Below are 27,748 nucleotides of genomic sequence, written 5' to 3'. Positions count from 1 at the left end.
CTCACTACCCGAGCAGCGGTCACTGTCCCCTGGCCAACTCCCCCCAGCTTATATACTGAGCATGATGTCATACAGTATGGAATAGCCCTTTGGCCAGTTTGGGTCCGCTGTCCTGGCTATGTTACCTCCCAACTTCTTGTGCACGTGGCAGGGCATGGGAAGCTGAAAAGTCCTGAATTCTGAATGCTCAATCATGCATACGTTCCCCTTTGCTGCTTTCTCATTATATTTATGAGAATTTTGTCAATTAATTTGTGATAAGATGGATTAGATTTCTTCCTTCAAATGCTGGCCACCATTAGTGATCTTTATGGCACTCTTAATAGAATTATCATGTATGGAGCATGCTGAGAGTCCTCCAGTGTATAAATCTAAATCTAAATATGGATAACCATGTAAGCTTATATAGCCAGTGAAGGGAGCTGGAGAAATGTAGAAGTCTATTTTAAGATGGACTTAATTGTTCCCTGTAAGTGACTCTGTCTCTCTGTTGACTGCTTAGGGAATGTAGGGCTATAACCTAGGATGTGGAATCTATATTTTGCCATTCCAGAAGGGCACGGACCCAGCATTAATCCTATGTTACACTTACCAGCTATGTCTGGTTTTCCTGGGTATTCCAAGACATGTAAAACAGTACAGACAATACCATTAAGTGTGTTTCAGCTCCTGAAAGTCTTCTGTCCTGTGTTTCAGGTCAGATAAATCTATTTACTTTCCCAGATTACTGTATATCAACTTGTCAACTAATCATTTGTAAAGGATGTGTAATTGAGGAACTAGAGGATTGGATTCACCTCTTTAAATCTATCCCTATACAAGACTGGCCTTTGAACAGGTTAATTGGACTCTGCGACCAATGGAGAGAGAGAGGTGTGTTAAAGACATGATTCAAATAAGCTCTTTTACAAATATATTCAGATGCGAAGACAATCCGGGGGTGTCTGTTATTTTCTGTTGTAGAAGTCACTTTTCATCTCCAATAAGAATCCAAAGGCTCGTTGAAGCCTTAGACTGCAAGCTGTGAACTTTCACCCAGATACGCTGACCGTATGCTGAACTCCTACCTAGCTACATGAGGGAAGGCCCTGAAACCGGAGCAAACCAGGAAGGTCAGGTAGCCAAAACCATCGGCAGAAGCTGCAATGCTTCAAGATAAGAAAAGGAATGTCCTGCCTGCAGACAGGGAAAGGATCCAATGAGGAACAAGAACCCCAGACCCAAATATTACTATTGGACCCAACTGTCGCATGAGGGGAGGGGAACTTAGACTGTAAGGGTCTAATTGCCCAGGGATCTCTTTGTTCGGGGTCCCTCCCTGGAGGCACCCAACTCGAGCTGCTCTTCACCGCTGTACCACTCAATAAATTCACCTGGCGCACACCATGTTGGAGACTCTGCTTCAGGGAAACCTAGGGTCGAGCCTGAAGGGAAGGAAAGCGCCCGAGGGTGAGTGTGTGTGTGTGAGCGAGGAGTTGAAAAGGGGCACCCGTCAGCTCAGTGGAGCTGCCCACTGCGAAGGGACTCCGGTCCTAGCAGTTAAAGTCTCGGGTGGTGTGTGTGCGACTCCCGGGATGGTGTGTGAATGCTTGGGCGGCTGCTGCTCCTTTAACATTTTCCGTCCCACCTAGATGGAATCTAGAGGATTCTTGTCACCTAGATTCTTAACTCTGGGATACCTAAAGTTAGATGAGGTCAATGTGATCTGAAGAACTGAAGAATCAGCTTGTTTCTTGGTTGTCCTGAAGTTTAATCACCATTCTGTTGGGTGAGGTCATTAGCAAAAGCCTGCCTGCTTTTTCCTTCCCAATATCACTTTTTCTCCTGCCTCTCCTTATTGGATTAAACAGTAGCTTTCTTATTGTAAACCCTTCACCATACTGTAATCAAAACTTTTACAAATTTCTTTTTGGGAGAATTCGTCTCCTTAAATATTTGAGAAGAATGGTTTGGAATCTTCCCCAAACCACAATCAATTCTATCAGACAACGGGTCACATTTCACAGCCAAGGTGGTCTGAGAGTGGGCAGCTCGAGAGGAAATTTTGTGGGTGTTCCCACTGTGGGAAACGTCCCATTAGTGCTTGAAACCCCGTTGAACAGATATATCTGGAGGGCGAAGGATGCTCACGGAAAGGAGCACAAAATCAACATACAATGGATTGTCCCATCTTTTTGATAGTAACTTTTTCCTCTGGTTCCCTGAGTGAACCGAGGATGTTTTCCCTTTTTTTTCGTAGGTGGACCTTGGAAAAGGAAGGGTAATAGTACCCTGAACCACAACTGAGGAACCCTCATGTGGATTCTGATTTTTTGTATAATACTGATGTTCATTAGCTTATTTATCTTCCTAGGATGCATAGCATACCATCAAAGAAATTGCTTTGGGTGACCATTCTCCTCGCCCTTAGTCCCTGGGGAAACTTTGGCTCCCTGAATGTTAACCAAAAAAGGGGAAAACTCATAAGACCCGCACTAAATGAATGGTTCCCCCTATCTAACCCGAGAAGCGAGTTTATCTTTAGTTTTATTTTCTGGGGGCGGGGAGCGACTGACCCAGACACGCCCCCAGAAGAGGTGAAGCAGACACCGGTTTTAACATAATTTAGAAAGTATATGCCATTTTTAATTATACTATTTTGGGGACTCGTGTATAAGGGCGATGGGAAACTGATTCCCCCACCTCCTCCCGATCCATATGATCCTTTTAAAGATAATGAATTTGTATTATTAGTAAAAGCTGTGAGTCAAGCTTTTAACCTGAGCCACTGTTAGGTTTGTGGGGGACCTCTAGAGCTGCCAAGCTGGCCATGGACATCTACACCCCTCACACCAGCACAAATTGTAAGCAACCTGATTCTCCAAATCCACCTGATGAAATAAGACATTGTTAAACCTAAGAGTGTTAGAAAGAAGGATATCTGCATTGTGCAATGTTTTGTTTATTAAGCATTCCATTAATATAAAATAAGCTGTATATATTTTCTGCCATATCTTGCCCTGCCTTTTGCCATGTACATAGTTCAGTATCGTTATAAGAGTTATTATGCACCTCCTCTGTCTTTCTCTCTATATATCTCTATCCTTCATAGCACCACGAAGACAGCAATGTCGAGCCACGGGGTGGAGTGTAAGGGACTGCTTTGGACTGTGTCTGTCTTGACATTGCTGTTACATCACCCCCCCACTTCCTGACCTCGACACCCCGTTTTTGGAGGAGTTGCTGGACAAAACTGTGCTTGCGCGCGGGTTGGTGAGAAAGGAGACTGTCGCGTGTAGCACGGACGACACGTACCGCACGTACGAAAATGGGCACTGCACATGGGCGAACCCCCCTACAAAAGGACTGTGTGCTCCTCCCTGGGGGCTGCTGGTTGGCCCTCACTCCTCCCTTTCCTTCTGAGAACATTGGCTACTTGCCCGCACGGGGCGTGAACCCACAGAACATCACTGGATCGGTGGTGGTGGTAGCTATCCCTATCGCATCTCCTCCTCTGCTTGGTCAGGCATTCTGACTCGCCCCTTCCTCCTTCTTTCTGTCCTATCACAGTCCCGTTGTTTGAGAGAATAAAGTTGAAAGGGCTGTACGGCATCTGACCTCGTTTGCGTCTTAATCTCATCCTCGGGATCGTATCGAAACATCCCCCAATACTGGATTGGGACACGGGGCTACCTCAGGTGCTGGCGCTGGGGCCCTGTTATGGGTCGGGACTGACTGCTGGCATGTTTCTTTCCCCATCACATCTTATTAGATGGATACAGTGAGGCTGCGAGGAGGAAGCGAGAAAGGGGATGCTGGATTTTGTCTTTCTAGGAAGTTCTATCCAGTGAAAACACCATCAGACAGACGGAGGTGGGAGGAAAACACAAGTTTGAGACACATCCAAAGGTCCCTTACAACTGCCTTTTTTTGGCAGTTTGCAATGAAGGACCTATTAAACTGCACCCAGGTACAGCCATCTGCCCTTTATGGAGGAGTTAAAAGGAGAATCCATGTACAGCCTGCCAGCACCTCCAGCTGACATCACCACCACGACCCGTCCAGCAGATAGAGGCTGAGCAGACCACACTGTGGAGAGCAGCTCCAGCTCACCCACCCGCCTGCCAGCACATGCCATGCAGAAACCAGCTGTTCATCTCCACCTTTCATCCTATCAACTACAGGGATGCCTCTTCCTCTGCAAATAATTCCCAGTCTCTTAGATTTCCAGCCAGCTCCTCCTAGAAAGCCAGTTCCTTCCTTGCTTAACCACAGGACTTGCCAAACACTTTTATACGGCCGGTGGCAGGGGGGATAAGAACACACAGAGCAGGGTATGGGGGAAGGAGGACAGATGGACAGACAGGCTACGGGTGTCTGTGCAGACAAGGATGGATGACTAGGTGAACTGAACTGTAGATAGGTGGGTAGAAATATCTTCAGCATTTGTCCCTGCTTCAGAACAGCCACCAATGCGTAGAGGTCCTGCCTACACCTGGTGTCACCCTCTGCTCTTCCTAGGACACACGACAACAGCATCTGGGCAGCTTTCTGTGAAGCAAAGGCTGCCCCGGCTGCCCGCGGGTGGGAAGTCTTGTCTTTCAATGGGCGTTTCATGCCACCTTAGAAGAGACAGGTAAAGTCCAGTGGCAGAATTACACCCTTGAAATAATTTCTTTTCAGTGACCCTGGGGAGACGTGCCAGAAGGCGTCCGGAGGGAACAGAGGCTTAGGGTCAGTGAGAACAATCCCAGCCTAATTCCCAACTGCAAAACCCTTCATTTTGGATTAGAAATATTAAAAAACACTTCATTGGCATTTATTTCAGCTCAGATTAACTGACTGACTTAACAAATTCCTCCGAGTTGTTTTCTCGCCTCTCCCTGCAGCAGGCAACCCATGTCTCCTTCAGTGTTTTCATCAGGAGCTGCACACCCCGGCCTTCTCCTGCATTCGCCCAGTGGGTTCTCGCCCCGCCGTGCAGCTCCTCGGCCTTTGCTCATGCCGCTGCTTCTCCCGCTTCGTTTCGGACCGGTTTTCCAGCACGTTTCTAAGCTGCCACCCACCCCCGCCGCAGCCCCCGCGCCCCGTTCTCTGCCCTGGCCCTTTAAGGAGGAAGGCGGTGCGCGGGGGGGCCGCATGCGCAATCAGCGCTGCCTGGCGCATGCGCACCCGGCGCAGCCATGCGGGTGCTGGTGGGTGAGTGCGGGGCCGGGCCGGGCCGGGCCGTGCTGGGGGAGCCGGTGGTGCTCGGGGGGGCCGGCGGTGCTGGGGGAGCCGGCGGTGCTGGGGGAGCCGGTGCCTGAGGCCGCGGCAGGCCGCGGCGGTGCGCCTTGTCGCTCAGGGGCGCTGGTGCGGGTGGGGGAGGCTTCAGCCAGGCCGCTGCCGGGAGCGGGGCGGGCGCGGGAGGCCGCCCGGCGGAGGGAGCTGGTCCTGAGCGGCGGCCCCAGGGTGCTGCGCACGGCAGCTGCGTGCGGGGGCTGTGTGAGGGGGACGAAGTTTGGGGGGGGAGGGGGTGCAGGCCTCGATTGAGGGTGCTGCGGGCAGAGGTTGGAGGCACCGACCCTCCACCCCGCGGCTGGGACGTGGTGCGTGGCGCCCGGACACGGGAAGTGAAGGCCCTCAGGGCTGCGGGGGAGCTGAGGGCAGGGGGGTCTGGGCCCAGAGTCACGTACGCCAGGAAGCTGGCCATGGTAATGGGGACGCCTGTGCAGGCCTTGGGATGCCAGTCTGGGTAGCAAATCTGTAATGTCCTGTCTTTCTCCTAGGTGGTGGGACTGGCTTTGTGGGCAGAGCTCTGACCCAGTTGCTGCGGAGCCGTGGGCATGAAGTGACCTATGTCTCTCGACAAGAGGGCAAGGATCGAATCAGCTGGGTATGAGTTGAGGGCGGTCACAGGAGGGAGAACGTGTCAGAGCTGAGGAGCAAGCCTGCTTACCCTGGCCTGCCATGGCATACAGGGAACCTGCATGGGGAATTTGGCTCCTGTGGATGTACTCTTGGGCTCCTGGGTCCTCTGTGGGTCATAGTCATTAGCATGGGTACTGCTGTAGTTCCAAGGAGTAAAACCTTCTCCGTTCATGTTTGTGCTCTGGGCAGTGTCAGGAAGGAACTGACTGGAGTTCTTAGGAGCCCACCCTGCTTGGTCGTTGGGAAGGCTTGAGCAGAGAGGAGGCTGGGTGTGTGATGTCTCTTACCCCTGCCTAGGAAGAGTTGTCCCGCCGTGGACTGCCCCTGTGCGACGCCGTGGTGAACTTGGCTGGTGAAAATGTCCTCAACCCTTTCCGCAGGTAACTTGATCTCCCATAGTGCTGTTGGGACTGGGTGAAGGCAAGACAGCCCAGTGTTGTCAGAGAACGTGGAAGGGATCTGGGGAGGAAACAGGGTGTCCAGGAAGCACTTGGGTTACCTAACTGTTGACATCTGCGTCCTCGGGTATCCAAAAATATTTCTGTGGGCCTGTTAAGTTCTGGAAGACCTTTGGAAGACAGGTTCCCTTCTGGATTGACAGTTGGAGGCCAGGCAAAGTAGTTCCACGTTTCCGAAATGATACTGGATGCCTACGTTTAGATGATGTAAAATCAGAACCAAAGTTTGACTTCTATGAGGGTGTTTTTGGAAATGCCTCCACTGCGTGCTTGGGAAAAATTCACCGCACCCGGCTTTGGTGTCCAGCTCCTCTGCTGCCTTTGTGTCCTAGGGCAGTCCAAAACCCACAGCCTTCTGTGGGAAGTGGAGAGCCACCATCTCCCAAAGTCCCCATGCATTTAGGTAGTAAGATCCCATGTCCTCCCCCTGCTCTGGGGTGGGGAGGTGGGATTCATGTGACCTCTCCTGTGCTTGTGAGCAGGTATCTGCCAGGGCGCCCCTTGGTGCTGTTGTTTCCTGGGATGTCCTTGCGCGGAGTATAATCGGTGGCTCTCCCTTTCCCAGATGGGGTGACGCCTTCTGCAGGGAAGTCATCAGCAGCCGGGTTGAGACCACCAAGACCTTGGCCAAAGCCATTGCCGATGCTGAACAGCCACCCCGTGCTTGGGTCCTCGTCACCGGCGTAGGTATTGGTTGGGCCCAGGCAAGGCATGACTCATGCTGACCTGGAGAGGTATACCTCCAGACAGAAACAGACTTCTGGGGGGACGCATGTCTTGCCTTGAAATGCTTGTTACAGTCTTTAAAGCAGCCACAGTTTAGCATCTGTGATGCTCAGTTTTAGAACAAGCGCCTTTCTATGCAACCAGCTCAGTGTCTTCGTTGCTGGTATATTTGGTTCTTGGGGCTGCCTGCTCAACCTGAGTATTAGTGCAGCGGGCTAAACTTGCAGAGCACATTGGTAGTTCCAAAACTTGTCAGCATTCCCATCAGAGAGACCCTCTGCTGTTCATATGAGGATGTCCCTGACAGAGTGATCGAGTTCTGGGCTCCTGGAGGCAAGAAAGAGGGTTTGTTTCGGGGGGGGAGGCATGGCTGGTGTCATGATTCAACCCTGACTCCCTTTCTGCTGTTACACCCACAGGCTATTACCGCCCTAGCCCCACAGCTGAGTATACTGAGGACAGTCCTGGGGGGGATTTTGACTTCTTCTCGCGCCTGGTGAGCTCCTGGGAGGCTGCAGCTCTCATCCCTGGGAGCCCAGCTCGTGGTGTTGTGGTGAGATCTGGTGAGATGGGGCATCATGCCTGTTCAGGGTGGCTCTGCTTTGGTGCTGGGGCAAGTAGGGGAAGAGGAGGGAGAAGGACATGAGGTCTTGTGCCTTTCCTTGTTGGGGTGCTGTTCCAGTCCGACCTAAGGATTGCCTCCTGGTTGTAGGTCTGAGGGTGAAGGGGTCTTTTGTTCTTTGTGGGGTGGAGGGGTGTTCCTGGTCTCACTCTGTTCTCCCCACAGGGGTAGTGTTGGGCCGAGATGGTGGTGCAATCTCGCAGATGATCTGGCCTTTCCGTCTGGGACTAGGAGGCCCCTTGGGCTCTGGGCTGCAGCCCTTCCCATGGATCCACATTCGGGACCTGGCTGGAATCGTGTGTCATGCCCTGGAGAGTGAGTGCCTGCAAGGCGTCCTCAATGGTGTCTCCCCATCCTCCCATGCCACCTCCAATGGCACCTTTGCTCAGGAGCTTGCTGCAGCCCTGGGGCGCCCAGCCCTGCTGCCAGTGCCTGCTTGGGCTGTGCGGGCTGTCTTTGGGGCAGAGCGGGCCGTCATGCTGTTGGAGGGCCAAAGGGTGTTGCCAAAACACACCCTGGAGAGCGGCTACCATTTCATCTTCCCTGACCTGTCTGGAGCTCTGAAGGACATTGTGGCTTGAGGGCTCCTTGGTTGAGCTGGGTTGGGCCCTGATTTTGTGATCTCCCTGGCTCACATGCCTTCCCCTGGGTGAAAGAGGGTAGCCCTGCCCCTTGTTGACACTTCTCCATCCCCATACAGAGAGGGTGAGCAGTCTTTTCCCTTTCTGTCTCCCTTTGTGTATCCCCAGTTTAGAAGTCGTCCCTCTTTATTGCCATCCGCAGTCTCCACATTACGTGCTTTTGGGGAAGGGCACAAGCCCCTCTGAGGATTGTGACTGCTTGTGACTTTCCACAGTGTGCGTGTGAGCTGCTTGCAGAGCAGCTGGGGGGTGTAATGTCTGCTCCCCTGAGAGACAGGGGTGGCAGCAGGAAAGAGGTGTTCAGGTATTGTAATTCTCTTCAATGTTACTGGAAGTTCCTCTTCTTGTTTTTCCCCATGTCTTTCCCCCATGGTCACATAGAGACCTAGTTATGGTCTTCTGCTTTGCCTTTCTCGGTCTCATAGGGAATGGACTTGTGGTTGTGGGAGAAGATCCATCTTGAGGGTGCGCACAGGGTGCTGGATGTGGATGGCTTGGAGACTTTGCCATCTCCTTTTTTGTGGTGGCTCTCTGCTGGTACCAAGTTGCTGTGTCAGAACCTGCAGCTGAGCCTAGGCCCAAGAGTTGCACCTAAGGTTGCATAACCCTAATGCTGTGGTGAGGATGAAGGAGAACACTGCCTTGCCAGCCTGTAGAGACAAGGGTGGCAGTGGGACTGTTGCCTCTGGGCTGCTCTTGTGGCTTTGGGTAAGCTACATCTGAGCTTGTCCTGGGGAGAAACTGGGTGGCTTATCTTGGTGTGAGGTAGTGCAAGCTGAGGGACACAGCTGCTGCTTTCCTGTTTTCAGGTTCAATCAACCCTGAAGCTGAGCACCTATCAGAGGCACATGTGCACACACAGGACAAATGACACACAGACAGGCGACACTGATGTGGCTGGTCACACAGACTGCGCCAGCCAAGATGCTGCTGTCAGCAGCACTCACACGTGGGACCCATGGAACACAAGCACAGCCAGCCATGTCCCTTCCCGCTCTGGGGCTGGCAGACTTATGTGACACCTTCAGGATTCACAAGCACCTGCACGCTCAGTCCCTCAAGCACCAGCATGACCCCTGTGTCTGCCCAGCACCCCTACCTGGACCCCAGCCCTATGACCCATCCCACAGGTCCCCTACTCACCGGCTAGTCCGGAGAAATGACAGATGCAGCACTCATACACTAGTCCCAAAGGCACCCCATGCTCGCAGGTACCCCGAGGTACCTTGCCCGCCTGATACCCATGCCTGGACCCGAGGCCTCCTGCTCGCCAGCTGGTCCAGCTTGAAGTTTGCAGGTGGATACCCATGCACACCCCGTGCACACCCAGTTTGTGGGCGATACAGACGCTCTCCTCACCCAGCACCAGGCACATAAGCTGTGAGCTGCTGTCCCACTCCAGCTGCTGGTGTGGAGCCCCTCCCCTCACTCATGTTGGCCACGCAGTAACTGGTTTTGTGGATGTGCAGAGTTACCGCTGCAGTGGCTGTAAGGTGAGACCCCACTGGCTCCAGTAGCTGACACCACAGGCCAGGGTGCCTGCTCCCTCAGTCTGACTTCAGTAGCTGGCACCAAATCCACTCACGCTGATCCCCCCAGTAGCTGGCGCTTAGTCCTTGCAGCACACATGCATGGGATAGTGAGATTACGCAGAGAGAGTTCTAAAAAGATTTAATAAGAAGACAGGACAGGCTGTGGTGGTGAAGTGTAGAGCTCAGCCAGACCAGCACTGACTCGCCCAGGTTTATACCCGACCAGCTTCTTTTGTACGCCTTTTCTCTCTACCCCCTTGTTTGTTGCTCCCAGCTCCCCCTCCCCTGCATGTTCCCTCAGCAGCTGGCATGGTCACACCAACTCCAGCCAACCTCCTGGACACTTGGGTTTGCATCCTTACCAGTTGCAATGTCCTGGTTGCCTATAGCTTCTTGAGACCTCGTCAATTGGTGTGAGGTTTATTTCTAGGTATTGTCTTTGTTAGTGCTAATTGGTCAGGTTTTATGACTCTTGTGTTTGTCTCCCTCCCTTTCCTTATCTTGCCAACGGTAAAAATAAATGTTCTCAGACTTGCTCCACACATCCTTACCAATTAGGGTGACTGATCAGATTTGTTCTCGTCACAACCTCCCGTGTCATGTGTCAGGTTTATCTCTCTATGTTCTTGCTTATGGCTCCTTTGACCAGATAGCTTTAAAAGAGGAGACACGCTCCATGCACGTACCCTGACACTCCCCCAGCTGACCGGTAATATCAGAAGAAGCTGCACCACTCCTCACTCCCATAGAGCCTGAAGGGGCTTCCCTGTGGGCTGCACATATGGGGGCAGGATCCTGACTCCTCTGGGCATTAACCATGGGAGTTTGGGGGGGGGTGGGGGGTGCAAGGGCTGCGGTTGCTGGCCACCCCATCAGAGCAATAGACATGAACATGTTGAGGCACTTAAGATCAGTGACACCTCTGTAAGTGCAGCAGTTCGTGTAGGCAAGTCCATTTGTTTGGCTGCATCTCTCTGGGCACCAGGTCATGGGATGTCTGTGGCCAGGTGGATCCTGCAGTTTTTGTCTCATTCTGGCAGAGCTGAGTGATCTGCACTGGTGACCTGCTTCGGGGTTAGCTCTGCCGACTGCTGAGTCACATCACAGTACCAAAGACAGTTAGGCTTAATTCTTAGTTTTTGGAACCAGTGGTAGTTCTGCACCATTTGTAATGTTACTCCATGTTATACATTCTTTCACAAATTGTAAGACATTGCCGTTTTCCTAATTAAGGTTGGCATTTCCCTTCCTGTACCCCTTCATTCAGTGAACCATGGCTCAGAATTGACTGGGACAATTTTCCGAGATTTTAGGGGCATGTTGTGACTACCCCTCCTATAGATTTCCCAGTTTAACCCAAGTGCCCCTTCTCACAGCTTAAAGAATGGTAAATCAGAAGCTGGAATCCAAGACAAGCATGTACTTCCCAAATTCCCTAATGTCGTCTCCAACCACATATGCACACCCTCCTGCCCGAGACCTGCACGTAGGGAGCATGCGTTGGTTCAACACCCCCGCTATGCATGCACACACATTCACAGAAACACACGGACAGAGACACGCACATCACTCCCAACTGAAACTGGCAGACTACGTACCTGGGGGGTGGGGAGAAAAGCTACCATCAAGGGCAGCTATCATTCAATCCAGTTATTTCCTTTTCAAGTTCTGGTTCTTCAAAGGATGACTTGTAAGACAAATCACAAGGACCTAACAAGGCCAGTAGTAACGATATTTCAGGATACTGGTTTTTCATACTAGGTAACGTGCTAATGTGCCTTCATGATTCACGGGTATTTGGTGAAGGTTAGCGTGGACGGGTATGTACGTTGTTCCTCTTTCTGTACTCCCAAAGCCGTTTCACCTGCAATTTATACCCAACCAGGCCCTTTTACACCCCTTTCTGTCAACGCCCCGTTTCCCCTTCCCCTCTACATCCTTCATAGGTTTGTAAAGCTCTCTCTATTCCCACATCCCTGCCAGCCAGTGTCTGCATCCAGGATCTCCCCTGTTTCACAATGTTAACAGTTACGAAGTCTGTGTTGATCTTCCTGGAAGTGACACCTGTGGTTTCTTGATAGCCCATCAATTAGTGTGAGCGGTGAGGTTTGTTTCTTGTCATTGTCTCCATGTTTGTTTTGTCAGGTTTGTCTTACTTACCATCCCATTTGAGGAGGTCCCTGATCAGATAAAACTGGACTAAACATTCTCACACTCCTACATGCCCTCATCAATTAGCGTGACTGACCGGGTTTGGTTCTCATCACTGCCTTCCTTATTTGTCAGTCAGGTTTGTGTCCCTGTATGTTCTTGTTTATGGCTTTCTCCATTTCTTATTATCCCTTTTTTTTGCATTGAGAAGGTCCTTGAATAGATACCCTTAAAGCAGCAGATACTCTCCTTCTACATAGCCTTGCAGAAGGGACCTGTGTGAGTGAGGCAAGTGAGGGGCTCAGTGCTGGCAGTTGGAGCAGGACCACAGGTCACAGCCTGTGTGCCGGTTGCCGGGGGGCCAAGTGTCTGGGTGTGCGTGGGGTGTGCGTGTGTATTCACCAGCAAACTTCAAGCTAGACAAGCGTCCAGTAGGAGGCCCTGGGTCCGGGCAGGGGTATCAGGTGGGCAGGGGGTCCATGTTGGTATCCGAGGATACCTGTGCCTGTGGGACGAGTGTGTGAGTGCTGCATGTTTGGTGCATCAAGCTGGACGAGCTGGCAAGTAGGGAACCCATAGGGTGGATCAAAGGGCTTAGGTGCAGGGGTGCTGGGCAGTCAGAGGGGTTGTGCTGGTGCTCGAGGAACCCACAAATGTCAGGTGCTTGTGAAGCCTGACTGTGTTGTGTGTGTACCTGCATTAGTAACCTGTCTCTGCCAGCCCCAGAAGAGGAGGGGATGTGGCTCTGTGCTTGTGTGTTACATGGGTCCTGTGGGGGGGTGCTGTTGACGGCAGTGCCTTGGGGCTCTGGCAGTGTGACCGGACATGTCAGTGGCATCATCTGTCTCTGTGTATGTTTCTGTCTGTGTCCGTATGTGTGTCTCCAGGAGAGGTTCTTGGCTTTGCTGCTGGTTGAACCTGCAAAGGGGAAAGCGGCAGCCACATCCCTCAGCCTGGGCAGAGACCCCGAGTCTTCAGGTCCCTGGGCTGGACTCCAGCAGCTGGGAAGGAGGGTCCTGAGCCAGGGCTGCTAGAGGTGACGGCTGCTCCTGACATCCCTTAACAATGGGCTTCACTGGTTAATCCCTGTTTCTGGGACTGATGAGCAAGCTCTGCACGGAGCCCATGAGACTGAGGGCTGTTAGGTACAATGAGTGCTGTGTGACCCTTCTTCGTTGAGAAATGGACAAGCCTCATTTCTGCAAAGTCTGCTGTTAAAACCTATGCGTTTGAGCCCTTTCTCTGCCTGGTGAGTGCTCCTGCTCATCATGCTCACAAACCAAAAAGATGCTGCAATTCATACCAATTGTTCTGGGGGTAGCCAGCCCACTGAACTGGAAGGCAGAGATGGGGAGCAGAATGAAGCCCCCATAATCCAAGGGGAAATGGTTAGCAACCTGCTACAATACTTAGACACACACCAGTCTATGGGGCCAGATGGGAACCACCCAATGGTACTGGAGGAGCGGTGGAAGTGCTCACCAAGCCACTTTCAATCATTTATCAGCAGTCCTGGCTAACTGGGGAGGTCCCCGTTGACTGGAAGTTAGCAAATGTGACACCCATCTACAAGAAGGGTCAGAAGGAGGATCCAGGGAACTACAGGCCTGTCAGTGTGACCTCAGTGCTAGGGAAGGTTATGGGGCAGATATCCTCAGTGCCATCACGTGGCATGTACAGGACAACCAGGGGATCAGACCCAGTCATCACGGGTTTATGAAAGGCAGGTCCTGCTTGACTAACCTCATCTCTGTCTATGACAAGGTGATCCGCTTGGTGGAGGAGGGAATGGCTGTGGATGTTGTCTACCTGGACTTTAGTAAAGCCTTTGACACCATTTCCCACAACATTCTCCTGGAGAAATTGGCTGCTCATGGCATGGACAGGTGTACTCTTCGCTGGGTAAAAAACTAGTTGGATGGCTGGCCCAAAGAGTTGTGGTGAATGGAGTTCAATCCAGTTGGCAGCTGGTCACAAGTACAGTTCCTCGGGATTCAGTACTGGGGCCAGTTCTGCTTAATAACTTTATCAATGATCTGGATGAGGGGATTGAGTGCACCCTCAGTAAGTTTGCAGATGGCACCAAGTTGGGCAGGAGTGTTGATCTGCTAGAGGGTAGGAGGGCTCACAGAAGGATCTGGACAGGCTGCATCGATGGGCCAAGGCCAACTGTATGAGGTCCAACAAGGCTCAGTGCTGGGTCCTGCACTTGGGTCACAACAACGCCATGCAACGCTACAGGCTTGGGGAAGAGTGGCTGGAAAGCTGCCCAGCAGAAAAGGACCTGGGGGTGTTGGTCAACAGCCGGCTGAATATGAGCCAGCAGTGTGCCCAGGTGGCCAAGAAGGCCAATAGCATCCTGGCTTGTATCAGGAATAGTGTGGCCAGCAGGACTGGGTAGGTGTCCCTTTACACTAAGCACTGATGAGACCGCACCTCGAATACTGTGTTCAGTTTTGGGCCCCTCACTACAAGAAGGACATCGAGGTGGTAGAGCATGTCCAGAGAAGGGCAATGAAGCTGGTGAAGGGTCTAGAGAACAAGTCTTATGAGGAGCAGCTGAGGGAGCTGGGGTTGTGTAGTTTGGAGGAGGCTGAGGGGAGACCTTATTGCTCTCTACAACTACCTGAAAGGAGGTTGTAGCGAGGTGGGGGTCGGTCTCTTCTCCCAAGTAACAAGTGATAGGACGAGAGGAAATGGCCTCAAGTTGTGCCCGGGGAGGTTTAGATTGGATATTAGGAAAAATTTCTTCATCAAAAGGGTTATCAAGCATTGGAACAGGCTACTCAGGGAAGTGGTTGAGTCCCCATGCCTGGAGGTATTTAAAAGACATGTAGATGTGGCATTTAGGGACAGTGGTGGGATTTGTAGAGTTAGGTTAACGATTGGACTTGATGGTCTTAAAGGTCTCTTTCAACCTAAATGATTCTATGATTCTGTGATTCTTTATGGTTGTTAAATATGGAAGGCATCTTGTGCAGTTCCCCAGAACTGATTCAACTTGTCCAGGCTCATTAGCCCTGGTTCTGGCCTTTGTTTGAGATAGGGCTTTTTTATTATCCCTTTTTTTGCCCAAAGGTGTTAGTGTCCTCTGCTATTCCTCATAAGAGAAATCTGACTGTAGCCTAATGTTAGCTCATACCCATCTGCAAGAGGAAGAGTCACAAAGCTGGTGTATGTATTGACCTGAGCAGGGCAGGGCTCCTCAGGCGTGGAAAAGAGGATCTTCGGACCTGCACTGTGACTCAGAGGGAAGGTTTTTTTTTGTCCCCGGAAAAGCCATGGCATAGAAACATGGCTCCTGATGGCCAGGAAGGGGTGATAGCTGCAGTCAGTCTTGAATTCATCCATGTGAAGGTACTGCTCTGTTCCCATATTTAGCTTGACTTGCAGTTAGAAAGAGTCTCTGCAAGATGATCTGCAACTGTGCTGCTGGAGTTTGGGACTCTTTTAGGCTTTAAATGGTCCTGGGGTTAAGCCAAATGGGGGAAATGATGGTGGAGAGATGCAAGGTTTGCTGAAGAAACTCCTGCCAATTGGATGCCATGAGAGGCTGAAGGACCTGAATCCCATGCAAGGTCTTACTCAGCTTCTCCTGCCCTCTTTTTCCCATGGGGCTAGCTGAGTTTTTTCAACCATGGAAGAGGACACTAAAATCCATGCAGCAGATGAGAAGGATCAGACTGAACTGTCCCAGGTTCTGAGGCCCTCTTGCACTTTCTGAGACCCTCTCCCCCTCCGATATTTGGTGTTTCTACATCCTCTGATATCCAGTGGTCAGCCGCTACCACCTCAGTGACCCAACCATGCAGCTCCTTCTCTCCTAAATGAGTGTCTCGGCCACCAGAACTTACCATCTCTCCAGCAACTGGCCCCCTCCGGTAACCAATTCTTCAGTTATCTTACACAGCTGGTCCCTAGGTCACTTCACTTGCTCACCTGCTCGTCTGCCTGGATACTTGCTTACACACTTACACAGCCTTGCTTGCTCCATTTGCTGGCACCGTGGACACACAGGCCTTCTGACTCGAGTTACTGCACTCAGGCCCCCATAGAGAGCCCTCACCCAGGAAAATAGTTAGAAATGAAGTTTAATAAGAAGACAGGAGAGACTGCACTGAACAGGCGCAGGGCATGGCCAGACAAGTGTACCAGCCTGTGGTTCCTCCCCTAAACATCCTATAATAAATCTTGTACAATCCTGACATGCTTTTCCCCTTCATTCCATAATGTGTCCCATACCCCCTAGGCATTAACTCTGCCTCAGTCTATCAGGTGGCCCAGAAAGCTGCTACCACCAACTCATCGGGATGGGTATCACCCCCAGAGCATGGGGCCTGTGGCTTTCCTGGGATAGCCCTAGGAAGAGCTGGGTCAGGGTGTCCATTTCTTGGTTAGGTTATTGCATTTTCTCTACCTGGTGTTTGGCCTCTGTGCTCCTTTGTGTGTGTGGAGACCAGCTTTTTATTGTATAACCAAAGAAATTCACTTTGCAAAGGAGCAGAGAAGAGCCTGAACCCAGCAGCAATGTAGGCATTTTGAATAACCACTTGTCTGAAGCCTTTACTGATAAGGCAATCCTGTAGCAATGACTGAACTTTTATTTCAAAGCAGAGCTGAATGCAAGCTCCAGGGCAGTGGTTCTGTGGGTGGGAGAGGTATGATTTCCATTTTCTCATCCTGAGAAAGGGAGAAGTGACTACTCTGCCATGACTGCTCCATCTGCCTTCTGAGCTTGGGAACCGCTCCAGACTCCTCTGGGATGCAGAGGAAGGTGAAGAGAAAAGCTGGGTTTTGTGCTCCAGGGCACCTACACTATGACAGGGGCACCTACACCGTGACATGAGGGACAGTTTCGGCCTTGGTGGATACAAGGTGGGTTGGTAGCAGTGCAGAAGTCTGCAGGTCTTAAGAGGGCTTCGTCCTTCACATGCCTTGTGTGTCTAATAAAGATTATGCATTTGCCATAGAATTCATCCCCTGACTTTGGGCAGCTGCAATGCAGGAGTATGATGACACAGGGCGTTAACATGAGGTCTGCAACTATACACCCATGTATACGGGTGTAGGAGTGAGCTGAGCATCTGCAAACAGTTCAGTTACTGAAGTCTTGTGCCATTTGAAGGGAGACCAGTGCTCTTTTGGGGACATGGTTCATCCCTCTACTCCACACAGCTGCCTCAGATACACCAGGTTATTTAAATAATGCCAGCCTTTTCATAGACTGTTTGACTTTCTCTTGCTCTCCTTTGATATTTCACTCCTAAAATAAATTATTTCAAAGATTTTCTAGCTTGTTCAGTAGAAGAAGTAGATTTACAGCATACCCTGTATCAGTCAATACTAAGCAATCAATAAAAAAGGTCCCTCTTCATTTTAAATCAGAGAAAATAAATGATTGTACACTTGACATCATAGACAAAGTACATTTAAATATTATCGATCCTGTTTTCCTGTGACAATTTAAAGATATGTTGCACATTGCAATAAAAATATTTTAAAAATAAATTAATTTTTCAAAATATCCTAATTGCAAATATGTGTATGCATTTAACACTTTTGAATGTAAGCTGCAACACTATAAGAAAGACTTAGAGGAATACAATGGGCCATTTAACAAACACAGATTAAACAAATATGTGGCACTGATTTGGCGCGAGGTTGCTAATTTAATATTTCTGTATGATATGAAGTTCTCCTATGCATGACATATATCTCAGAAAAAAGAAACTACTGCTGTATTACAGGTGTGATAAAAAAGTTGTAAAGATAAAGTATTAAAGGACAGGAGAGATAAGTTATTATAATATACATTAGTTTATATGTTTTCATTCTGAATAATGCACATGATGTATAGATGTAAACTCCTTTAAAAACTAGTATTCACACGCCCTGGCTTTATTGCAGATTTTCAGGAAGTCAGTGATGAAGTGAAGAAATACATTTCAAAAGACTGCACCATATTCTGTTTCACAAAATCCAGATAATTTTACTTCCCATTTGTTTCTTCTGGGTTAACAATAGCCATTGATTTCTGAAGCCAATCAGTTCTAAGGACAAAGGTGACAGAGGAGTAGGAGGAAAGGACAGGAGACTAAACCAAGTTTTTAAACAGCCACATCTCAATTTACATGGCAGTAACTTTTGGGTTACATTTTTTTTAACATGAAGTTGTGGGCTATCGGTAAAAAAAAAAGAGTTTAAAATATTTACAAATATTAAAGTAAAATTTCTGTAGAGGTGCTCAGAAAACTCACATGCTGGTAAGAGTTAGAGAATATCAGCCTTTGAAATACTAAGAAATAATGAAGGAACAATATTTCCAGTCTAGCCTCTTGTTAAATATAGTATATTACTGACACTGCCTGAATTCCAGCTGCTCCTATGTGAATTGTGTAAAGCTTTGTTAATGACTTCTTAGACGTTGAGGTAAACCAAGAGAATTTAAAAAAACCCTCAGATAACTCAGATGGCAGCAACCATTACTATTATTACTTGGGAGCATTACTTTTAATTTCTTCAAATATATTTGGAGATACTAAATATTTAAAATAAATACATTCAATAGAAAGATTTTGAAAAGATTGAAAGACAAAACACTTAGTTCAGTCTTAATTCATCCAGCTTCTAAGCGAGGAAGTCTGGTTTTAGTCTTCTCTAGGAAATTGTTGTTTAGCAAATACACAAGGGAAAACAAAGGTAGCTGCTTGGCAGGAAGGATACCAGCAAGGGCTGCATGCAGGGAAATGCCCAGTTAGCCAGCAGTCACACTTCTCTGCAATAAATTAAATAAATTATAGCATTGGGTCACTTATGTGCCTATCCCCACCCCTTTCAAAAAAAAAAAAAAAAAAAAAGGAATGCTGTAAGGATGAACGTGGGTGTGGTTTAGGATAAATGTATAAGCTACTTCTATGCTACTTATGGAGACCACTGCCATTGGCTCCAGTCTTATTGCTGGCTGGGAGTGACAGCCTTCTGAGCAGCCTGTCCTGTGAATGATTGTCATGCCCAGTGTTCTTTTCATCTCTAATAACTGTAGGACAATACTGTTCCTGAGGAGAGATGAGAATCCTTGCTTCCATCATTTGCAGTGATCAGCTAAAGGCTGAAGTTAGTTATGGCAGACTGGAGGTCATAATGATGTTATAATCTGGCTGATTCATGGGAAATGATGGAGTGGGCAGGTGTGTGGCAACATAGAATCATAGAATCATAGAATCGTTAAGGTTGGAAAAGACCCTTAAGATCATCGAGTCCAGCCACTAACCTATCACTGCCAAGTCCACCACTAAACCATGTCCCTAAGCACCACATCTACATGTCTTTTAAATACCTCCAGGGATGGGGACTCAACTGTTTCCCTGGGCAGCCTGTTCCAGTGCTTGACAACCCTTTCAGTGAAGAAATTTTTCCTAATATCCAACCTAAACCTCCCCTGGCACAACTTGACGCCGTTTCCTCTAGTCCTATCACTTGTAACTAGGGAGAAGAGACCGACCCCCACCTCGCTACAACCTCCTTTCAGGTAGTTGTAGAGAGCAATAAGGTCTCCCCTCAGCCTCCTCCAAACTACACAACCCCAGCTCCCTCAGCCGCTCCTCATAAGACTTGTTCTCTAGACCCTTCACCAGCTTCGTTGCCCTTCTTTGGACGTGTTCTACCACCTCGATGTCCTTCTTGTAGTGAGGGGCCCAAAACTGAACACAGTACTCGAGGTGTGGCCTCACCAGTGCCCTCACCACTCAGTCCCCTCATCCAAATCATCGATAAAGATATTGAACAGGATTGGCCCCAATACTGAGCCCTGGGGAACACCACATGGTGACCCTCCAGGAAAAAGCCATGTCGTCTGTTTCTCCTGAGCTTCTAGCACCCCGTAGAACCAGTGCAGCCACACAGATAGGGCTCTTGTCAGAGCATGTGGCCACCCAGGTTTCAGGCTGCATGGTGTGCCTGGGGCTTCTCCGGGAGATGGAGGGCAGTAACAAGCACACCTGTGGGAGGTGTGCCCTGGTAGATGAACTGCTCTACCTGGTGGCTGAGCTTCAGAAGGAGCTGGGCAGACTGAGGAGCAGTTGAGAGCCTGAGAAGGAGATATAGACCAAAGGAGCTGTGCTCTGCCATCTCTGGTACGCTTAATTCAACTCAGCATGGCCACTACTGAGGTAGGTCCAGTATCTATTTTGTGCCAGGATGAAGGCAATGTTACGAGGGATAGGGAGGAGTGGAAGCAAGTTACTGCAGGGAGCTGTAAGAGGAACCCCTCCTTACCCTCTCAGCTACCTTTACAGAATAGGTATGAGGCTCTGAGTATGGTAGACAAAGTAAATGATGAGACAGAAGAGGAGGAATCTGTGCGCAAGTACTCTCACCAAGTTCACATCAACCATCTACTTGCATCAAGAGCTGTATTAAGACCAGCGCTGAGAAGAAACAGAAGCAAGTTATGGTCGTAGGTGACTCCCTCATGGGCAGAACAGAGGCACCCATCTGCACACCAGGTGCTCTTTTCAAGGAAGTTTGCTGCCTTGCTGGTGCCTGAATCAGCAATGTCGATAGACAACTTAGCTTAGTACAGCCTTCAGATTATTACCTACTCCTGCTCTTTCACTTGGGTACTAATGGCATCACAACAAGAAGTCCAAGGGCAATTAAAAGAGATTTCAGGGTGCTGGGAAGAATGCTAAAGGATTCAGGAGCACAGGTAATGTTTTCCTCAGTCCTCCCAGTAATGGGGAGAGATGCTGGAAGAAGCAAGTACACCTAAGACATCAATACCTGGCTCCAAGACTGGTGCCTCTATGAGAACTTTGGCCTTTATAACCACAGAAGAGTCTTTGAGACACAAGGTATGCTGGAGCCTGCCAGGACCCACCTGTCCTAATGGGGGAAATGCTTCTCTGCTTGTAAGCTGGCAGGACTGATTGAGAAGGCTTTAAACTAGAATCGTTGGGGGAAGGGGATACCATGGGGAGAGCTGAAGGTAAGCCAAGGGTTGGCATGGCACTGCCTGAGGGTGGCAATGCTAATGGGATCATTTACACTGCTCCCAGGAGCACTGAGGATTTAGGAGCACATCTGAAACGCTTGTACACAAATGCACGCAGTATGAGAAACAAACAGGATGAACTGGAAGCATTGGTCTGTTTCCAGAGCGATGATGTCATTGGTATTAGTGAGACTTGATGGAATGAGTCACATGACTGGAGTGCTGGGATGGAGAGCTATAGGCTGTTCAGCAGGCTGTCTTTAATACAAATGATAGACTTTGGACTGCCCCATCCCCTGAGTTGGAGGACCACGAGTGTGAGAACAGTGACTTTCCATTTGCTGACACTGAAATTATAAGCAACCGGTTGTATCAGTTGAATGCCCATAAGTCCATGGGGCCTGATGGAATTGATCACAGAGTACTGAAGGAGGTAGCAGATCTTACAGCTAGCTACAGAAAGAGAGTTTTTGCAGCCTCACCTTGAGTACTGTGTGCAGTTCTGGGCCCCATCATTTCAGAAGGATGTGAAGGTACCCAAATGCGTCCAGAGGAGGGCAGCAAAGCTGGTGAAAGGGCTGGAAGGAATGTCCTATGAGGAATGTCTAAGGAATTTGGGTTTGTCTAGTTTGGAGAAAAGGAGGCTGAGGGGCGACCTCATTGCTGTCTACAGCTTCCTGAGGAGCGGACGTGGAGAGGGAGATGCTGATCTCTTCTCCCTGGGACCCAGTGACAGGATGCATGGGAATGGTTCAAAGCTGTGGCAGGGGAGGTTCAGACTTGACATTAGGAAATATTTCTTTACTGAGAGGGTGCTCAAACACTGGAATGGGCTTCATAGAGAGGTGGTCGATGCCCCATGCCTGTCAGTATTTAAGGGGCATTTGGACTATACCATTAATACTTTGCTTTAACTTTTGGTCAGCCCTGAAGTGGTCAGGCAGTTGGACCACATGACCATTGTAGGTCCCTTCCAACTGAAATATTCTACTCTATTCTATTCTAAATTTACGTGAAATATTGATATTAGTTTTTGCTCTGAAATGAAACGCCCACTTGAAATGGTCTAAACTTTTGTTTTTAGTATATCACAGAGTCTGATTATTGCCAAAAATATCTGATCATGACTATAAATAACAAAATTACCTTTTTCTATACTGCTATCATTGAGTCATTGAAATTCTTCATTTTGCTTTGCAGAACAATTATTCAGGATTAAACTAAACTTCCTTAAGGTGTTGGGGAAGATGTACTTATGGCTTCCATTGCCTGATGAAGACCTAGGTTCACTGCATTTCCCACAACAGGTGTTGTCACGCACCACTGTGCCCCATTCTCCAGGGAAGTGAGTTTTGTGAAGTGTAGTTCTGTGTTGCTGCTCCATAGGAGACTTCCAGCTCCTGCCTATATAGGTGCTGCTGGGAAATTTGTTGTGATACTGTGGGATTTTAACCACCTAGAAATAAAATGACAGGCCATTAAGAAAAAACTCCAGATCTTACACTTGTAATTTCTATGGCCTAACAAATTATTCAGTATATTTAGTCATGAGAAGAATTAAACAAACTCTTTATTGGAACAACCTCACTGACAAACTGACAAAGGTCAGAAACACATTTGTAGGCTTACTGTTGCAGTGAAATGGGACAATTCGACCACAAGAACTTTTTCTAAGAGAAAACAAGTTTTCTGTATGTTAAGATCCCCTGAAATGTCTCACAGCAATAATTTCCTGGGAGAAAAATAGAGAAAAAACCAGCATGTTTCATCCTGTATTTGAAAAAAACCTTTTCACAGGAAAGTGACTTCTCCTCCATAAAAATAATACATTGTTTTTATTATTACCAGCATTGGCATTGTCAAACAGGATATGTAGGTGTGGAGATACCACTCCCTTACCCAAACTGCACACAAATATGCACACAAATCCATCGCAAATAGTAAAACTGCATTAAAAATGTTTTTAAGTTGCTAAAAATTATTCTGTAATGAAACTTAAATCCCTGTCTTTCAGTTTTGGGGAACTACGTAAAAATGAAAAATATTTCAAATATATATATATATATAAAATAAATATATATTATATATACACTATATTTTAAGCATGTATTACATATTAATGCATGATTTAATATATAATATTTATATGTATGTATAATTTATATATATTAAATAAATAAAAATACTTAAAATGTAGTTTCCATTTCAATCTTGAAGAAAAAAATAATGGAGACTTCCCATTCAACGATTCAATGATTTTTTCAATTGAGGGGAGGACAGAAGATCAACAAGTTTTTTTTCAGAAGGCTTCCCACTGAGTTTGCTATCTGTATTGCTCAAAGTCCTTTCCAATATAGCCTAAGTCCCTGACCCCACTTTAGCCAGCTCCTGGCTGCGATGCTCATTTTTCCCTTGTGAAGTTTCTTGGAGGATGCTCCCCTTCTCAAATTTCTAGCTGACTACTGCTCAGGGAACAGCAAGAGCAGGCTGTTTGGCCAGAAAAGGTGAACTGGGAGCTGAGGACAACAGCAAGGCAGGGGAAAAGCAGAATCAACTAGAGGAGGTTGATCCAGGGCTCTGTTAGCAAGGGTCTAGCCAACTAGCCCAGGGTAATGATCCTACCCCTCTATTCAATGCTTGTGAACCCCGTTTGCAGTACTGTGTCCAGTCCAGGACTCTCCAGGACAAAAAAGACAGTGATAGGAGGTATAACTGGTTCCTTGGAGGGCCACCAAACTAATCACTGGGCTGGAGCACATGACATGCAAGGAGAGGCTGAGAGAACTGGATTTGTTCATCCCTGAGAAAAGAAGGCTAAGGGGAGATCTTATCTCTGTCTATAACTAGCTGATGAGGTGAAGATACAGAGGAAATGAAGCCAGACACTTCCTGGAGGTGTACAGCAACAGGGTGAAAGGCAACAGACACAAATTGCAACATGCTAAATTCTTACTAAATATAAGGGATTTTGATTTTTTTTTTCCATGAGACTGGCCATATACTTAAACAGGTCCACAGAGTCTGTGAGACTTGATGACCTGCAGAAGTCCCTCCCAGACTAAATTATTCTATGATTCTATGTTTTAATGATTCTATACTCTGATACATGTTTATAACCATCTTTATTACTGTTGTTGGTGCAGGGATAAAGAATGGAATCAAAGAACATCACCAGCACTGTGACAGAATTCGTCCTGTTGGGCCTGACACAGTCACAAGCTGCAGTATTATCTCTGTGTGACCTTCTTTCTCATCTCTGTGATAACTTGGCTGGTGAACTTCACCACCATTGCAACTCTAGCTGCTGATCACCAGCTCCACACACCCGTATACATCCTTCCATACAGATACATTATTCATACAGATTTTAGGGTCACCCTAAGGCTTTTTGATAATTAGAAGAAAATTATTTGAAGCTTGCTTAATATATATTATGTTGCTACATAATGTACATTATGGAGTTGTTCCTAAGAAAATTGTATTAACAAACAAAACAAAAATAAAACCACTTTCACTTATTTACTTCAAAATATTTTTTTTTAATTTTCCACACCAAAGTGTGTATTTGCTGATCAGCTTCCACATCGAGTCTTTGATCTCCTTGTTACGCAAGGTATAGATCATGGCATTAGTCAAGGGGAAGATGACTGTATGGAAAACAGCAACAACTTTTTCCATTGGGACAGCTTGGAAGGGTAAACCATAGAGATACATAGCTGGGCCACACATGACAAAAACGACAATGATATGGGAAACACAGGTAGAAGCTACTTTGTTATTTGCCCTGGGGGACTGTGTCCAGAGCTTCAGCAACAGGACAGTGTAGGAGATTAGGAGAAGTGTAAAGCACATGACTATAACAACTCCATTGTTGAGGAACATCAAAAGCTCCACTATGTAAGTGTTGGCACAGGCCAACTTCACCAGCTGATGGACATCACAGAAAAAGTTGTCCAGGATGTTGGGACCACATAAGGGGAGGTGGATGCTGAGAGCAAATAGAATGATGCCATGGATGAAGCCCGCACCCCATGTAGCTCCAACCAGGACACAGCATACCCCCCTGTTCACAAGCTTAGTGTAGCGAAGAGGTTTGCAAATGGCTACATAACGGTCATAGGCCATGACCATGAGCAGAAAAGCTTCAGCTCCTCCCAGGAAGTGGAGGAAGAAAAGCTGGGCCATGCAGGCACTGTAGGAGATCGTCTTACGGTGTGAGAAAAAGTCAGCCAACATTTTAGGCGGGGTCACAGAACAGTAGCAGATGTCCAAGAATGCCAAATTGGCCAGGAAAAAATACATGGGTGATCCCAGTTGGGAATCCCACCAAACTGTGAGAATGATAAGGACGTTGCCTGGCAGAATGATCATATAGAAGAGCAGGAAGAAGAAGAGGAGAATCATCTGGACTTTTTGGTTTTGAGTCAATCCCAACAGAATAAACTCTGTAACTACTGTATAGTTCTCATGCTCCATTTCCACTCTGCAGAGCCCTGAAAAACAGAGAGTAATCATGGAAAAAAACAGACACCAGTGCAAATCTACAGAAATGTTTGAACAATATGAGGCATATTTACATTGCCTAAAATACATGCCCTTTTGCCATTTCCTAGTTTTAGGGAACTCCTAATGGTGAAATATTTGAAAGCCAGTCATTTAGATTCCTACGAACTTGGGCATTTTACTGGAAAAGTCCACATATTATCAGATGTTCTTTGTTTTCTCTGTGCCCTGGAAACTGGCACTTGAATGGAATTTAGGTCATAAAATATCAGCCCATTCTTCCATGGGTAGGCTAATTTCTGTGGTTTATGGTGTAGATGCCTTTATCTGAGCTAGTCATGTCTACTCCCTCTCCAGTTGACAAAAGCAGGTCCCTCCAGGGAAGATAGATTTAATTCTAATGTAGGCAGCTAAACAAAGCTAGACAAAGTGCACTCTAAAATTACACAATTAACCTACATCACATCCACTGATTATAAAAGGAAACTAAGTATAGAACACTCACATCTGAAGGAAGGTTTATGAATCCCTCGGGTGAACTCATCTGACAACTGCAAAGTTGTTTGCAATTAAACAATTTAAAATACCTTTATACTTAATTATGTCAGTATAGCCAGCCCAGGGAATGACTAATTCCATCCTAAATTTTCTCTAGCATATATCAGTTCAAGTATTTTCCAAAATATTTCATTCTTCCCAATTGTCTTTCAAGGGAGATGAGGATGTCTAGATCACATTCAGACTTCTACCTTTCTCCAGAGAAATCCTGCAGCAGTGTCTAATTTTCCAATGAAGTCAACAGAACACTGGAAACATAAGGAAAACTCAATTATCTAAATATCTCTATGAAATTAATCCACCATGAATAGGCGTGATGGCAGTCTGGAAAACAAACTGACATCTTTTCATAGAAGGTACCAAATAATTTCATTTACATATATTTTGAATGCAACTGTGGATTTTGACACATCCTTCATGAAGAAAACCATAAAAATTTGTCAGATTTCTTTTAAAAGTCTTTTCATTTATCTAAGGTCTTTCATTTCTCCCACTTCTTTTTCTTCTTTTGGGTCAGGAGAAAGTTTTTGCCTCCAGTTTTTTTAACAGTTTTCTCCCATCTTGCTACAAAGAGGGTACGTACGTCTGTCTGTATGACAGCATCTGCTACATTACTGCATTAGTAACTTCACCAGCAATGTTGAGGTAGAGAATAAAGCATACTGAAAATCATAGAACCATAGAATCATAGAATCGTTAAGGTTGGAAAAGACCCTTAAGATCATCGAGTCCAACCCTTAACCTAACACTGCCAAGTCCACCACTAACCCATGTCCTCAAGCACCACGTCTACCCGTCTTTTAAATACCTCCAGGGATGGAGACTCAACCACTTCCCTGGGCAGCCTGTTCCAATGCCTGACAGCCCTTTCAGTGAAGAAGTTTTTCCTAATATCCAACCTAAACCTCCCCTGGTGCAGCTTGAGGCCATTTCCCCTCATTCTATCCCTTGTTACTAGGGAGAAGAGACCGACCCCCACCTCGCTACAACCTCCTTTCAGGCAGTTGTAGAGAGCAATAAGGTTTCCCCTCAGCCTCCTCTTCTCAAAACTAAACAACCCCAGCTCCCTCAAAACTAAAAATGTTTTAGTGGGAGAAAATGCTCAGACCTGTAAGGATTGTTTAGTTTTAGAACAGTTGTAGTTTAGTTCCCTTATTGAGACCAGTGAGAAATGAAATCAGTCTTGACAGTGGAAACTAAAAAAATAAAAATAAAAAAAACTGAGAGGAGGAGAAAGTGGCAAAAAGTAGTAAAATTCAGAATAAAGAAAAAAAAAAAGCCAAAGCAAATAATAAAGGAATAAAAACAAGTAAGAGAAAGAAAATGCTCCTTACGTCACTTTTTGATGTTTCTGCCAAAAGTCAAAATTTCATGTCATCCCTTGAAATTAAAACATTTATTTACATTCTTTGTTTTGTCCATCTCTTGCTTTCTTTCATGGACAGCTGAAGGGCTCATTATGCTGGACGTGTGTATAAATTGACCAATATTTAATTTCTCAGCTGACTGTGAATCCTTATCCATCTGGATCTGAGTTTCTCTTTGCCTCACTTTAAATTCCCTCTAAGTGGTTTGGTCAGCTCCAGTCTCTTCCCATCTCATCACATGACAGAAACATTCCTGCAGCAAACTACCACTCCACTCTGCTGTCCTGTGTCGTGTCGTATTCTACACAT

At 47.4% G+C, this 27,748-nt stretch overlaps 2 protein-coding genes across 5 annotated transcripts; one reads left to right on the top strand and one right to left on the bottom strand.

Annotated features, from left to right (window-relative positions):
• Positions 1-5,080: 5,080 nt before the first annotated feature.
• On the top strand, positions 5,081-24,505 carry SDR39U1 (short chain dehydrogenase/reductase family 39U member 1). 4 transcript variants are annotated; one of them, XM_087735241.1, is made up of 8 exons: positions 5,136-5,174; positions 5,748-5,854; positions 6,187-6,269; positions 6,913-7,034; positions 7,493-7,636; positions 7,861-8,010; positions 22,212-22,356; positions 24,155-24,505. In XM_087735241.1, the coding sequence occupies exons 1-8, from the start codon at positions 5,144-5,146 to the stop codon at positions 24,192-24,194; spliced, it is 822 nt and encodes a 273-aa protein (XP_087591367.1). In that variant the 5' UTR covers positions 5,136-5,143; the 3' UTR covers positions 24,195-24,505. The 4 variants fall into 4 exon arrangements, with proteins under 4 accessions (XP_009470016.1, XP_087591367.1, XP_087591368.1 ...); XM_087735242.1 differs by lacking the exon at positions 22,212-22,356; XM_009471741.2 differs by lacking the exons at positions 22,212-22,356; positions 24,155-24,505 and having other exon boundaries at positions 5,081-5,178; positions 7,861-10,422.
• Positions 24,506-24,530: 25 nt separating this feature from the next.
• LOC104018591 (olfactory receptor 4N5) lies at positions 24,531-25,487 on the bottom strand. The gene has a single exon (XM_009471746.2). It carries the CDS (start codon positions 25,485-25,487, stop codon positions 24,531-24,533), a length of 957 nt encoding a protein of 318 aa, XP_009470021.2.
• Between the last annotated feature and the right edge of the window lie 2,261 nt (positions 25,488-27,748).

Source organism: Nipponia nippon, unplaced genomic scaffold (assembly GCF_047370975.1).
Source record: "Nipponia nippon isolate SJK-2023a ecotype South Korea unplaced genomic scaffold, ASM4737097v1 scaffold_53, whole genome shotgun sequence".
NCBI lineage: Eukaryota > Metazoa > Chordata > Aves > Pelecaniformes > Threskiornithidae > Nipponia > Nipponia nippon.
Note: the sequence above shows the minus strand (reverse complement) of the source record. Positions and strands in the feature narration are given on the sequence as shown.

What these genes read in the sequence shown, in the direction of transcription:
- SDR39U1 (XM_087735240.1), top strand. Translation starts at nt 5,144, where the DNA reads ATGCGCACCCGGCGCAGCCATGCGGGTGCTG. An exon ending in GTCCTCAACCCTTTCCGCAG is followed by an intron (nt 6,270 to 6,912) that starts GTAACTTGATCT and finishes TCCCTTTCCCAG; the next exon opens with ATGGGGTGACGCCTTCTGCA. An exon ending in GGTCCTCGTCACCGGCGTAG is followed by an intron (nt 7,035 to 7,492) that starts GTATTGGTTGGG and finishes TTACACCCACAG; the next exon opens with GCTATTACCGCCCTAGCCCC.
- LOC104018591 (XM_009471746.2), bottom strand. Translation starts at nt 25,487, where the DNA reads ATGGAGCATGAGAACTATACAGTAGTTACAGAGTTTATTCTGTTGGGA.